The 13,080-nt window shown below is 41.1% G+C and overlaps 1 protein-coding gene across 2 annotated transcripts in view; it reads right to left on the reverse strand.

Moving 5' to 3' along the window:
- TMTC4 (transmembrane O-mannosyltransferase targeting cadherins 4) overlaps positions 1-8,195 on the reverse strand; it is a 72,207-nt gene extending 64,012 nt beyond the window's left edge. For both annotated transcript variants that reach the window (XM_075265335.1, XM_075265333.1), the window contains exons 1-3: positions 8,017-8,195; positions 5,772-5,982; positions 208-323 (exon numbers count right to left, since the gene is read on the reverse strand). In XM_075265335.1, coding sequence (XP_075121436.1) covers positions 208-323; positions 5,772-5,930 — 275 coding nt within the window. In that variant the 5' untranslated portion in view covers positions 5,931-5,982; positions 8,017-8,195. The remainder of the gene's footprint in view (positions 1-207; positions 324-5,771; positions 5,983-8,016) is intronic.
- Positions 8,196-13,080: the final 4,885 nt, after the last annotated feature.

Below are 13,080 nucleotides of genomic sequence, written 5' to 3' on the forward strand. Positions count from 1 at the left end.
GGCTTCATATGCAGTGCTGAGAAATCAAAGGGCATTCGTTTGCCGTGTGGCATTCGATTGGAAATCGAATATCTCGAGCAGCCTGATATTCGATTGAATACCAATTCGATCGAACACCGTTCGCTCATCTCTAGTGAAGACATGTATGTGTTACAAATAGGAGAACAGTGAATGCCATGCTTGACAGTGATTTCTAACACAACTTACCTGAATGTTAAGACTGTAAGTGGTCTGTAGGATTTATGACTTGCATTACTACTGAGTTTAGTGCCCCAAAAATCATGCAGCCACAGATCGCTGATTGGAGTTTCTTCTCGGAGGTCCTATTGATGAAGTAAAAATAATTAAGTTCAATTCTGGCCTTTTACTAATATAAGTGCCTACAGGTAACATTCTGTCAAGAACACTCCATTTCCCCTCAACAATAAGAAAAAGTCTCTCGGTACCTAGAAAGGTAGCAGAAATCTAGACAACCCTGTTAAACCGAGCACACACTATGTAAGGGAAAATACATTTTCAGTGTGCAACTTTTAATTTTTCCTTATGTTTGGCTTGGAGTTCAAGGGAAAACATGACTTGTTCTGTTCCTGTCGCCTCTAGAAGTATAATAATGATCTAATGGATATTGGCTATTTGATCACTATTATCAGCTATATGTTTATAAGAGAATGCAAGGAATCATAGACACCTGCAAGCTAGTGCTTCTCTGTGATATGTCAGCCACATGTAACCATAAAACCTGCAATCATGCTGGCAAGGCTGGTTATCAGTCTAGATTCAGCCCAATCTCAGCCAGTCAATGACAGCACCATGATCAGAGGTCACACTGCATTTTCCCAGAAAAGTAAAAATACTGCTCTTATTTTTGGAAGAGTATTTTTAGCCACAGAGGAGTATTTTTCACTAATAAGAAGTACAAATTTCACAGTAATGGAAATAAATGATGCAGGCATAATAATGCTAAGATGTTGCTATTTAAGAAGGGAAACTATTACTAGAACTGTACTAAATGCCCGTGATCGGAGAGAGGAATCTGATCATGGGTATTTGCAACAGGTCTTGAGGTTATGGTGCCCATTGCGTTTCCCAGTTGGTGGATATTTAAAGTGCTAGGTTGTCAAATGTAAGGAAAAGTCTCATGCATAATAATACACAAGACATTTTTCAAGGTGTAAAAATGATTTGCAACCTCTGACCATGAGACTACTTTACTTCAAAAGATGGTCATACACCTTAAAAGAAAATAACATTTCGAAGTCATGGCATGTTGGAAAAGGCTATTCTACTCCTACCTCTCATTCGCAAGCTCCCCGCCGTTTCTGTAAAAAAGCTTTTCTTCTGATATGCAAATTATGGTCAGGGAGCAGCAAGGATTGTTCCCCCTGTGCTCCGAGCACAGCAGTGTCATCAACTGCTCACCGCCCCTTAGTGCCTCCTGTTCTCTCCCCCTGCATCTTCTCTTCGTCTTCAGCCTTGCGTAGGCATCCAACGCTGCGCTATATATGGTTGAAATCCCAAGTATGTGCAGTTGGCTCTGCCACTTCAGGTTCGGGCAGAGCCGACAGCGCATGCTCCGTCAGCTACTTTGCGGTGGTCTGTTACATGATTTCAACCAACATGCCATTACTTCAAATCATTATTTTGTAATGATAGAATCCCTTTAAAGAAGACCTTTCACATCCTCAAACACATGTAGATTTATATACCACTAGAAAGCTGACAGCGCGCTTAATTCATTCATTATGTGCCCCGGGGGAAGAGATGCAAGCGCCATTATAACAACACTGACCTCTGCCCACTATCAGTAGGGCGTTCCTGACAGTCTAGCTGGGCTCTGAAGAGTGCCCCCACCTGACAGTACACTTCCTAGTTCTGTACTGTCATAGCGGGCATTCCTTACTGCCCAGCGATGACTCTCAGCTGTGAGGAAGGCCCCCCTTCCTTCCCCGACTGTACTCATCCATAGCCTTATATTGGAGGGAGGGGGTTCTTTACAGCTTAGCATCATCGCTGGGTGGTAAGGAATGCCCTCTATGAAAGTACAGGGCTATGGACGAGTATTGTAAGGGGGAGCCCAGCCCAGCTAAACTGTCAGGAACGACTTTCTGACAGTTAGCAGAAATCGCTAATGGCACTGATATCTCCAGCCCTGGAACATATAACGGGAAAGCAGACAGTGTACTGAATTCAGCATGATTTCAACCAACTGCACAGTGCAATGAATTCAGCACACTGTCAGCTTTCTAACAGTATATAAAACTGCATGTTTTTGAGGACAAGAAAGGTCCTCTTCAAACTGCATTGACTGTTCTACCTTGGTTCTATATGAGAGGGAGGAAAAAAAAAAAAACCTCTAATTAAAGTTACTGCTGATAATTAGACAGGTTCTAGTCACACAGTTATATTGTAGACTATGACAGTACGGCCTCCTAAAAGAGGATCTTTCACCGATTTGGGCACAGGCAGTTCTATATACTGCTGGAAAGCTGACAGTGCGCTGAATTCAGCTTTTTTTTTTTTTAAAAAAAATCTAAAAACTAAATATACAGTTAAAGAGGACCTTTCATGGTTTGGGGCACAGGCAGTTCTATATACTATATACTGCTGGAAAGCCGACAGTGAATTCAGCGCACTGTTGGCTTTCCCGATCTGTGCCCCGGGTAAAGCGCTATCGGTCCTGGTACCGTAGCTCTTTACAGTCAGAAGGGCGTTCCTGACAGTCTGTCACGTACGTCCTTCTCCACAGCAGCGCCTATCGCGCTGTACAGTGTGAGCGGGGAGGAACGCCCCCTCCCTCTGCTAACAGTGCTCGTCCATAGACGAGTATTAATCAGGAAAGGAGGGGGCGTTCCTCCCCACTCACACTGTACAGCGCTATAGGTGCTGCTGTGGAGAAGGACATACCTGACTGTCAGAAACGCCCTTCTGACTGTAAAGAGCTACGGTACCAGGACCGAAAGCTCTTTACCCAGGGCACAGATCGGGAAAGCCAACAGTGCGCTGAATTCAGGGCACTGTCGGCTTTCCAGCAGTATATAGAACTGCCTGTGCCCCAAACCATGAAAGGTCCTCTTTAACTGTATATTTAGTTTTTTAGATTTTTTTTTTTTTTAAATATAAAGAAAAGGATAAGAACATTGTTACACTGCATAGTCTGCACTGCCCATGTGACAGTACAGCACAGAGTAATCTAAAATTCAAGATAGAATCTGATCAGAAAGACAAGATGGTGAGCTGGAGGGAAAGGAGAGAAAATATACATAAAAAATGTTGAATGTGACAGTCAGGTGAGGGGGCAGTGATGGGAAAAAACGTGTTCGCTGGACCACTTCTATAAATATAATATATTTGGCTATATATTTTATAGCAGCTAATGTTATTTAAAAGTTACGAAAAATGAAATACATAAGTGAAAATCTGTGAGAATTCTATGTATTTATCTCAATGATGCTGTTTGCTTGAACAACCCACATAATTTGTAGACCGAATTGACAGTGCTAGAGCGGGTGCCAAAAATTTTCCAGCTGGCTTACAAAACATGAACTTGTTTTGCGTAAACAACAACACATGAGTAATTTATGTCCGTGAAGTATGACATTCACAAAAATGTACAAGCATTACCATGGATGGAAATGAACAGAAACAATAATATCCAGATGGCATGCAAAATACAATGAATACAATAGCTCAGTATTAGAAAGTTTTTTCCTTAATGCATAAACTGAATCCAAAGTTTTTAATTCCTTTTATAGATCAAAAGTTTTCTTACTCTTCTGTAACATGAGAAATGGCACAAATTCTAAGTTTTCTGGTTTATTCTGAGGCTATTAGTTTGCATTAATATTTTCACATTCTCTAAATGTATGTCCCAACTCAACCTATTAAAGGTAAAACTATGTACATATCTGTGCTGCGGTGTCTGTTGGAGACACAGACCACTAAAACAGCAGACACTAACAGTGTCTCACACACCCACTGCCTATAATGGGATCCTTTGGGTGTCTATTCTTTTAATCTAAAATTGCCAGTTGAAAAAGTCAGACTTGTAGTATTTTTCATCCGGCTATAATAGGATGACGGAAACCCAGCAGGATTGCTTAAAGTGCTCATGGGTGCAGATGGGAACCCGTCCTAATTAGCATATAAATAAAAACAGACATATCCAAAAACTACTGAGGCGATTTACATACAAAAGGTACATGTGAAATAGCCGTTCTAAAGACTATGCAAGTGTGTGCTTAGCTAAAAATGACTTTTCCCAATGATAGAGCCCCTTTAAAAACATTTATATATTGTCACCAATGTAACATCTGTGTCAGATGGCTTTGTAAACCAATTTCACATGCTATGACAAACACCAGAAGCATGGTTACAACCTCATTGTGCAACATCCCAAACACTGAACATGGCTATCTCTCTTCTCTCTAATGTAACATAAGATAACATAACTATTCTGTGGATCTCCTTCCTCCATCTCAGTCTTAGGCCCCGTTCCCACGGAGTAACTCGCCGCTCATTTAGACACGCAAACACGTGTCAGAGCGAGGCGCTTCAAAACAGATCCCGTTGACTTCAATGGGTGCCGGCTTACGCACGCTACCCATTGAACTCAATGGGAGGGTTTATAACCCGTTGATTTCAATGTGTAGCCTGCGTAAGCCAGCACCCATTGAAGTCAACGGGATCTGTTTTGAAGCACCTCACGCTGACACGTGTCTAAATGAGCGGCGCGTTACTCCGTGGCAACGGGGCCTTAGGCTTCAAGCACATGCAGTAGTATGAGGGTCCACAGAAAATGGAATGGATGGCACAGAAATGGCATCCGTGCTCAGACTATGTTTTCCATGGAGCTTAACAACATAGAATAGAGAGACCAAGTGGTGTGTAACCAGTCTGCCAGCAAGAAACTGTAGAGGACTTCCCTTATAGAACTCACTGTGAGGCATTGTAGATTACTCTGCAGTATGCTCCTGGCCCTCAGTGCATAACAATCAGTTAGAACACAGAGACACCATACACTGCAAGGGAGAAGTTTAACCTACTTAAAGCAGGGTTTAAAGGGTGCCATAAAGCAATTTGCTGTGGTCAACTACACCAGTTAGCCGAAGGGGGAGATGTCTGGATGTACAAGCTGAGGAAAGCACCCAACAGTCAGCTCCCCCTCCCCTCCCTGAGAGCAGGGAGCTACGTCACTTGTCCTGGGCGGAGAGATAAGATCATCCCCAGGTCCGTGGTTATGGAAACACAGTCTAAACAATGAATGAATAATCTCAGATAGTAGCCAAACAAAACAGTTTTGCTGAAGCAGTGTATTTAGGAAAAGTCTTAAATCCATATAAGCTACCTGTATAGATAGAATCCTTGAGATGGGATAACCCCTTTAAGCCCTACCCTAGACAGCAAACACTGCGCCCTTAGTAAAGCCTTATTCACACATGCACATAACTGTTCTGCATTTTTCGCAGTAGGCATGAGTATTCATTTGTTTCAATATCTTTAAACATGGACCATAGATCTGCTAAAAAAAACCAACAGAACCCCTTTTTTCAGTAATGCATCACACCAATAAAAGTCTATGGGAAAGTTTCTGTGAAAAAAATGTGTAAACAAGGCCTAGGTATGCCTCAGTAAGTGGGAAATGCTGGGCAGGGTCTTCATTTTTATAATTCATCAACGTCCCAATGGCTCAATTCACACTGATAACATATCAATAACAGATCCTGTATCATAAATTATTTATTGGAATGACTTTAACCCCTTCTGGCACTTACCTTATTGTTAATAATTGCTTCTGAATCATCAAACACAAAATTGCCACTGTAGCTATTTGCAAAGCATACCAATGACAGAAGACCAACTAGACACTTAGCCCAGAATTTAGAAAGGTAAAACAATGGAATATCTTGGTCCAAACCATCTGCTGCAGCCATGGTGTATGTTCATACCAAACTGTGCACTTCAGCATTCTGTACTGTCACAAACCTAGAAAGTGACAAATAACTATTAAAGAGCCATGAAATGTTCTTTGCACAGATAAAAGCAAACATCACATTTGTGACGCTGGGTTCACACCAGCGTTTGGGTCTCTGTTATCAGGTTTCCGTCTTTTGCAGACGGAAAAAAAAAATGCATAGCCAGGAAAATGTATCAAGGTCTGTATCTGTATCAACGTTTGAGCACTTTTACTTCAAAATTACGAAAAAAAAAAAAAAAAAAAAAAAAAAGCCACACACCTTTTTCCATCTCCATCCAAGTTTGAAAAGTGGCACCATACAGCATATACAAAACCCTGTGAAGCTGTACACCAGAATTATCAAATGCAAATTTTAAAAAACGGGCGTAGAAAGTGGTTCATCATCTCAGGACAGAGCAATGCAGACTCCAGCAAAGCTAACTTTAAAAACTACTCTCGTGAAAAATCTCTCTCAGGCTGAAGCTCCACATTGCAGCTTCTTTGGTTGCAGATTTTGTTGCAATTTTTTGACCCAAAACCAAGAATGGCTACAAAAGGAATGGGATATATAGAGGAAGCTCTTATACTTATTTTTACACAATTTGCAACAACAAAAAAGCTGCGTTTCCACAACGTGGGGCCTCAGCCTTAATGTGTGCAGGCAGTCTAAGGCCCCATGTAGCGAACCACAGCTAAAGAAATTATGCAGAAAATAAAAACGTAGTGAAACACGTTTTTCATTGCACTTTTCTATGAATTTTTTTCTTCCCTTATTACATTTATAGGAAATTGCTTGAGTTTCCGCAGCTAAAATTGATAGGCTGTATTTTTAAAAATTAAGTTTAAGATGAGGTTAATCAAAATCTTATTCACTTCGCAGGTACAGTAAAACACAGCATTTTTTTCTGCTGCGTTTCCACAACATGGGTCAGTGCACAGAGTTTTTTGGCACCGATTTTGATGCTGAATCTGCCTCAAAATCAGCCTCCGAAAAAAGCCTCCCAATAGAACAGAGATGAGAATAGCCCTGTCTTTGTCTCCCTGAGGTGATCAGAACTGTCCTATGCTGTTTCCATAACTTTCATAGAGATAAAATTAGATAGAGTCATGGAAATTCCCATCACCCTTAAGTGTTACAGTTTAAATAATTCCTACTTACCTATGGCAATGACAGAAACAGTAAGAACAGCCTTGTATACCAATCATGCCCATGTCTGGCTGAGATGGACTATCCCTTAAATTCGTAGCAAGTGAAAGGTTGTATCCACACATTCATCCATTGTGTAGTAGCATGCCACAAATATTGTGTATATATGTATTTATTGGGGGCTTTCATTTGCTGGATCTAGCTCGGGATAGTTTCACATTAATGTATTTAGTTCTTCAATACAAAGAATATTAAAAGTGCCCCAGACTGAGTGATATAAATAAAACAACAATGTTAAAGATATCAGTCTTCAGTTTGTTTGTTTGTTTGTTTTTTTGGGGGGTGTTTTGACAAAGGGGAAAAAAACACAGCACATTGTCCTTTCTTTATGTAAAAAACCTGAACAAAGCCAAGTCTATTTTTTTAACTGCTGTTTAGGTAGACAGATACAAAGTGTTTTGTTGTATCAGTCATCCCAGCACCTTTAATGTGTATTGTTCTGATCCTCTGATGGACCACAATGCCCATCACAAAAATATCCATGAGAAGAAAATATAACAAACACATATACATGCAGCTGCACCGTAGTGTATGGATTTTTGCTTTCCTCCTGTAAACCTTCCAGCAGGGACTTTGGTGGTCCATACAAACCTATGGGAGTGTAACCTGTACATCTTGAATAAGGTTTATTACAAATGTATACTTCTCACACAGCCCATACAGTGATCCCAGCTCTATACAGACACATAATACATATGGACACGACCATGAATGCTGAGCTCTGCATTGTTGTCACCTGGGCATAATGGTGGCAGAGCTGCAGGGGGCGATGCTGAACCTCCTGCCATGCCCACTATAAGCAGCGGCACAGCAGAGCTGTGTGTGCAGTGGTCTATGCGCCGTGTAAGACACTCACTAGAGGCTGCTGTATTGTTACTGTACTAGTGCTGCTGTCTTTGTGGCATCATCCTCCTCCTGCTGTTCCTTGGTCCTGGGTGCCTGGTCCTGTGCTGCCATCACAAGGAAAGGAAGGGCTGCTAATGCCACCCACCACACAACAGGAAGGCACAGCACACCTATTGTACGGCGGCTCCTGCCTCGGCACGTCACACTCTCCGTATGCCGCATATACAAGGAGCCCTACCATTGGTGTCCTCACGGCGCACGCTTATTGGTTGTTGTGTCCTAGCCTCCTATTGGCTGCACAGAGGTGCTCGTGGCTCCTGTGCTGCACAATGACAACATGCTGGAGATGTCTGCTGGAGTCCTGGCTGAGGCTGCAGATACAGGAGAAACCTCCCATTATAGTGTTGTATACTCTACTACCATATATAGGCACTGCAGTCATCCCATTATTCAGTCATTGGCCTTGCATTACTATAAAGGGTAGATCCAGTTACCAACAAATACTGTATGTCAAACATGTAATATACACCATATGTGTCCCTGTGGTGTTTGCTAGAGATCATCAAGAGCTGGCATACTGGATTATATGAGCGATATAACTAGTTCATGGATATATGATGCTGACCATACACATTACAGTTCAATACAATTTTTATGAATCAGCCCTGTTAGTTCAAGGCTGACTGACTTCAAAAACAGATTGGCTATGCTGGATATTTTATTCCTGTTATTGACCATAAACACCATTGTGTGAATTACAGGTTTTTCTTTGTTTTTAACCATTAATCTGCCCCACTGATTGCACAGTTTAGTTGTCCATGTTGATGGTGCAAGCGTCTGTACTACCCAAACCATCATCAGTCAGATGGCTGCAGAACAGCTGTGCGAGATCGGACATGTATAGTCAGCCTATATCTAAACTCATACTTGTTTTAGGGCTGGGTAATTGATCCAAAAATAACCAAAACCCAAACTTGCATTCATACCATCCTGTCACACACTATAATGGGGTGTTCGCACTTGCGCCCTGTGTCGGTCCGCCAGGGTTCCATCCTAAGCCCCTGGAAAACTGGACAGGGGATGTCTTCCCGGTGGTCGACTTTAAAATCTGTTCATTTGAATGGGATTGTAAAGGTAACCTCCAGTGTCTGCCTGCAGCCTTTCCGCGGGGAAACCGGGTTTTTTTTTTATACCAGACACAAAGTTGTACATGCAGGAACTTATGTCTGGTCAAAAAAAAAAAAAGGTTTCCAGGCACAGAGAGAGGTGGACACCGGCGGTTTGCATTTAAAATCCATTTCCAGCAAGAAAGGGCAGCTCGCTTCTTTTTTCGGCAAAACACTGCTAGCGGAAAAAAGAAGTGAACGCCTCCCATTGAAGTCAATGGGAGGCTAGCAGAAAACTAGCAGAAAAAGGAACCCATTGAAGTCAATTGGAGGCTTTTTTTTTTCAGCGCTGAAATGCCACACCAAATTCCTTTCCTCCGTGTGAATGGACCCTTAAGTTCAGAGTTTTTTTGGTCAGGATTTTGAGGCCGTATCAGCCTCAAAATCCTGACCAAAAAGACGGCTCCCATTGAAATCAATGGGAGCCGCTCAGAAATTTTTTCCGGTAGCCGGTTTGTTCTGGCTCCAGAAAAAGAAGCGAGGTGCTCATTCTTCAGGTCGTTTCGCCTCGTCACTCGGCCTGAAGACACTCCCTCCTCCGGACTAGGCCCATTCATTGGGCCTAATCCGGAGGAGAGTGCGCGGCTGGATTCCGGTGCAGTGTACTGGCTTTCAGTTGTGGCTACCTGTCTTTTGGACTGGAACCTGAGGCGGCCTCCCAAGGGGTGTATCAAAAGCTTCTCGTAGTATTAGAGGTGTGTATTAAGAGGTTCTGTAGCAGAGGAGTATATAATGAGGTTCTTTAGCAGTGGTGTGTATAATGAGGTTCTGCAGCAGAGGAGAGTAAAATGAGGTTCTATAGCAGCAGAGGATTGTATAATGAGGTTCTGTAGCAGATATGCATATAATGAGTTTCTGTAGCAGCAGAGGAGCGTATAATTAGGTTCCTTAGCAGAGGTGTGTATAATGAGGTTCTGCAGCAGAGGAGCGTATAATGAGGTTCTGTAGCAGAGGAGTATATAATAAGGTTCCTTAGTAGTGGTGTGTATAATGAGGTTCTGCAGCAGAGGAGAGTATAATGAGGTTCTGCAGCAGAGGAGAGTATAATGAGGTTCTGCAGCAGAGGAGTATATAATGAGGTTCCTTAGTAGTGGTGTGCATAATGAGGTTCTGCAGCAGAGGAGAGTATAATGAGGTTCTGTAGCAGAGGAGTATATAATGAGGTTCTGTAGCAGCAGAGGAGCGTATAATGAGGTTCTGTAGCAGCAGAGGAGCGTATAATGAGGTTCTGTAGCAGAGGAGCGTATAATGAGGTTCTGTAGCAGCAGATGAGATTTGTATTATCATGTTCTGTAGCATCAGAGCTGTATATTGTGATGTTTTGTAGCTGCTGAGCTGTGCATTATTATTTTCTGCAGCAACTGAGATGTGTAAAATCAGGCTCAGTAGCATCATCATGATCAGAGGTGTGTATTATGAGGTTCTGCAGCACTTGAGCTGTGTATAATGTAGCAGCAGTTATGTATTATGATATGCTGTAGCAGGAGATAGATCTTTGCGGGGACTCCTCTAACTAATAAAAATATTAGAATTTCCCATTAACTTCATTTGTGTCTCCTGAAGACCTTCCAGAATCTCGACAGAGCAGATAAAATATCTTGCCGAGCTGTAAGTCTTGATGTTTAGCAGTAGCTCTTCTATACACCAGGGTACTTATAGATGGATTTAAGCATGCCGGCTAGTTTAGGCATTAAGGCTTGGTGTCATTATTTATATTCACCATCTTTGCCTACCAAAATTAACAACTTCTGTATTTTTCTGTCATACGAGGGTTTATTCTTTGCGCAACGAGTTGTGCTTTCAGTTTGCACCATTTTGAGGTACATTTAATGTTTTCATGGAGTCTATGTGTAAAAAAACATACAAATCCTGAATTTTTTTTTGTTTTTATGGCGTTCACTCTGCATTAAAAATATCACGGTAAATTTTCGACTGGTCATTCCGATTACAGAGAAATCATATTTATATTGGTTTCATTATGTTTTACAACTATTACTGAGTAAAACAGAAATAAATTATTTGCCTGGGGGCATCGCGTTCTGACGTCTTTTTCGCAATACAGGATAAATACAAATTGTACAGCGCTGCGGAATATGTTGGAGCTATATAAATAAAATTTATTATTATTATATTATTATTATAAATAACATGCTTTTTTTGGATAGTGCAGACACACAGCGATACTAGATATGGCTGATTAGTTTTTGTTGACAGTATTTATTTTTGGAATAGGAAAGAATTTTTTTATATATATTTGTTATTTATTTCTTTTGTAGCACATGCTACATAGTCTCCATAGGGTAATAAGGAAAAACAGCCAGGAGACTGCCATGGCAACCCCTCCAATCTTGCAAGTTCACTGCAGGAGACCTGAGGGGAATTTGACTCTGGTAGCTAGTCATGGGTCCCAGCTGTACAATTCAGCCAGGACTCAAAAGCCATGTTGTAGGCAGAGCTAAGGATGGTGAACTGCAGGAATATCAGTGCAATATACTTTAAAGAAGAGTAGACTGTGACGCAGCAATGGAAAGGTTTTCGCTAAATTGCTTCCTTTGGTGTTAAAGTCAATTTACTATAAAGGGTATAGATATGGGGAGAAAACAACATGTTTATCTGCTAAAATACATTGCATAGTTTCTTCTATTCACTTATTCTATTGATTTGTGTACAAGTTGTTGAAACAAAGGTGACCCTTTAAATAAGATGAGAAATGTTCTTGCATTTGCAATAGTCATATCACTATACTGTATTGAATGAGGCATATTTAAGAACAGTTGTATGTGTGCCTGCTGGTGACACTTCATATTGTAGGTATACTAGACTGTTATATGTCATTGTGAATGCTTTTCTAGGATTTGGCTGGAAGCCACAGAAGTTAAGACTACATTAATTGTCACAGTGTGATTGTGTGACATGGAATTGTAACACTTTTATTATGTATCACCGTAAACAATGCAGCAGCTCTGCCTCCTTATTTACATCCTTAATGCTCATTTATTTTCTCTGAGAATCTTGACTACAGTAAATTCAATTAATTGTATTCCCTCCATCTGTATGTTAGAAGACGTCTCACACATTGGAGTTTATGTACTAGTGGTGGCACTTGTACTAGTCTTCAACATACTATTATGAGAACCTACCCATATGGCTGCATTTAGGAGGCTGGATACAGTATAGATGATACATGCCTGATTGGTTGGGGCTCACCAATTTCTAGAAAAACAATCCGAAGACTTTTGTTCCTTCCTACTGGCCAACTACAGTGTGGAAGAGGGAGCCCGTCTCTAGAACTTCTAACTATTATCATTGAATTATAAGCACAATCCGTTAGCCAGGGTTACCATGAATAAAAAACTCTTTTCTGCTTCCTGATCATTGCCTCTATTGTTGAGATATTATGTTTTTTTCCATTTAAATGAACCAGTCGCACATGTACAGTGCTGCTCTTCTCAGTGTCTGTGAAACTGATGGAAACAGCAGGCTATGAGTAAGGATCACTTACAAAATGTATAAGCTTTTTCTGTTCCTTGAGATTTTAATAAAGATGGCTGCTTTTACTGGGGTTCCAATGTAACATTTGACTTGATCCTTTATTGTGGAAACAGCTACAAGTGCATGGCGTTTTATTTCTGCCCCTCTAGAGACTGAATGCAGTAGAAGGGACACTTGTGAATACCTCCCTATTCAGACACCTCCTTTTTCCAATCATGCAGTGAGCAGGAACAAGGGACTTAGGACCCTGTTCTAGTGAGCTATGTGATCCTCACAAACAAACATTTATCACCTACAGGTATTCTTTGTAAGACGACCCTTTTACTGGCATTCATCTCTTGCATTTCACTTTTTTATATCTTTCTTTTTATTAATATATTAAATTAAAAGTGTTACAGAGATGGGAGACAGATAAG

The sequence above is a fragment of the Leptodactylus fuscus genome, chromosome 2, assembly GCF_031893055.1.
Source record: "Leptodactylus fuscus isolate aLepFus1 chromosome 2, aLepFus1.hap2, whole genome shotgun sequence".
Lineage (NCBI taxonomy): Eukaryota > Metazoa > Chordata > Amphibia > Anura > Leptodactylidae > Leptodactylus > Leptodactylus fuscus.